Source organism: Primulina tabacum, chromosome 14 (genome assembly GCF_025594145.1).
Source record: "Primulina tabacum isolate GXHZ01 chromosome 14, ASM2559414v2, whole genome shotgun sequence".
NCBI classification, from domain to species: domain Eukaryota; kingdom Viridiplantae; phylum Streptophyta; class Magnoliopsida; order Lamiales; family Gesneriaceae; genus Primulina; species Primulina tabacum.
This window is the reverse complement of record NC_134563.1, coordinates 27721384-27723170: the sequence shown is the minus strand read 5'-3', so window position 1 is coordinate 27723170 and position 1787 is coordinate 27721384. Positions and strand designations below refer to the sequence as shown.

General features: G+C 38.3%; 1 protein-coding gene across 1 annotated transcript; it reads right to left on the bottom strand.

The window, feature by feature from the left end:
* Positions 1-238: 238 nt before the first annotated feature.
* Positions 239-1291, bottom strand: LOC142523893 (uncharacterized). Its single transcript, XM_075627626.1, has one exon. The coding sequence runs from the start codon at positions 1289-1291 to the stop codon at positions 239-241; it is 1053 nt and encodes a 350-aa protein (XP_075483741.1).
* Positions 1292-1787: the final 496 nt, after the last annotated feature.

The following is a 1787-nucleotide window of genomic DNA, read 5'->3' as shown; positions in this document are numbered from 1 at the left end:
ATTTTGTTAAGAATCAGTTTAATGTATTTTATGCAATAAAGACAAGTGATGCAAACCTGAAGAAGGCAGGAAAAAGAAAGAAAAAACACTAGGAACTGAAATAAATAAAGAAAGCAATTTCGTGTGTTACACTCTAATCTCTTAGACCAGGTTCTATTTAACGTTGTTCCAGATACAAAGACGTAATCAGGAATCCAAGAATAGAACTCGTAATATAAAAGAAACCTGCGAGGTTTTGTCATGGACGTGACATCAAAGTAAAGTTCTGTGTTTTCTTATGGCCATGATGTTTCATTTTCTTCTTCAATTTCTTAGACCCGCAAATGAAGCTGAACTGAAACCCATAAGCATTTCCAAAACATGAAAACAGCCCTTTTCCTTCAGGACTCCCTCTCTTGTGATGGCCCGCTTTCTTACCGTTTCTCAATGGGATTTGATCCTCGTCTGTTAATCTCCTTTTGACGCTTTTAGGTTCCAACTTGACTTCTTCACTTTTCTCTCCTGTTTCTGTCCAGTTTTCGAATATAGAGCTCCCGTATTCTTCGTTGGAATACAACCATTTTCTCACGTTTTCAGAACCATGAATGGAGGTGTTATCTGGTTCTGGTGGCATGTTCATTGTTTCTTCTTCTTGCGTCTGAGCCAGCTCAGAAGTTGATGTGAAGATTTGGGGGCCTGGATTTGTTTCCGGGCTTGCCGAATCTATTTTAGTCGGTTCCTCAGAATTTGACGGGAAGATTTGGGGGTCTGGATTTGTTTCCGGGCCTGCCAAATCCTCAATAATGTAATGATCTTTTTCTTTTCCCCTTTCACCGTCTTGATCAACACAATCTAGTTTCTCTTGGTTTCGTATCCCGGAATGGCAGAATTCGCTCAACCCTGGAATGTTGCTGTCAAGAAATTGGATTCCAATATTCATGGTTCCTTTCAAAAGCCCTGATGGGCGACGAACCTGGAGGGAAACATGCCGAAGAGATGAATTTTTATGCAGCGGTGGTGACAGGCTGTTGATCATAAGATGCACAGTGCCAATAGGGAGATCACGCAACCAGGCCACATTGTATATCTCGATCGTGATAGCTGAGGATTTAGATTTTAGAAACCGTTCGTCGACGTCGAACAACACTTTGTGATTCCAGGTGGGGTTGCAGTTTCCGCAATGGTCGACGGCCGTAGATAATCTGTGGTCGCGGTTGACGTAGGACACGGCGAACGTTCGTAACATTTTGGACACGGGGGGAAGGTCCTGTGCCGAGAATATGGTAATTTCCAGGAGCTTGAAAACTGTCATGGCGATTGATTTTGATAGTTTGGGAAAGAGGGGAGAAAAAGATGATAGAATTTTCCACTACAATTTTTAAATTTTATGATACTTTTTAGTAACAAACATAATAAATGTTGGGGAAATAGAAATATAAATTGGCTCAAAGTTTAAAATACGCTTCAAGTTAAATGGATCAACCATATCATAAATACTACGCTCCTACAAAATGGCAACAGCAATCTTCTACTTTGAACAACATTTACTTTGCAATATGCCATATTTTCTTGAATAGAAGGAATTACGTGTGAATTAACAAATTACATATTTTCATTGATTAAATGTAATGTTTTAAATTGATGGATGATCAAACCGCTTGTTTCCCGGATAAGATGATGAATAATACATAATATAAGTGTTAAAAATCAATATATTTGGATGAGATAATGATATATAATGATAATCTTTCATAAAACTTAAGTCGGATATTGGAAAAAATAAGGATGCACAATTAATCAATGTCTTG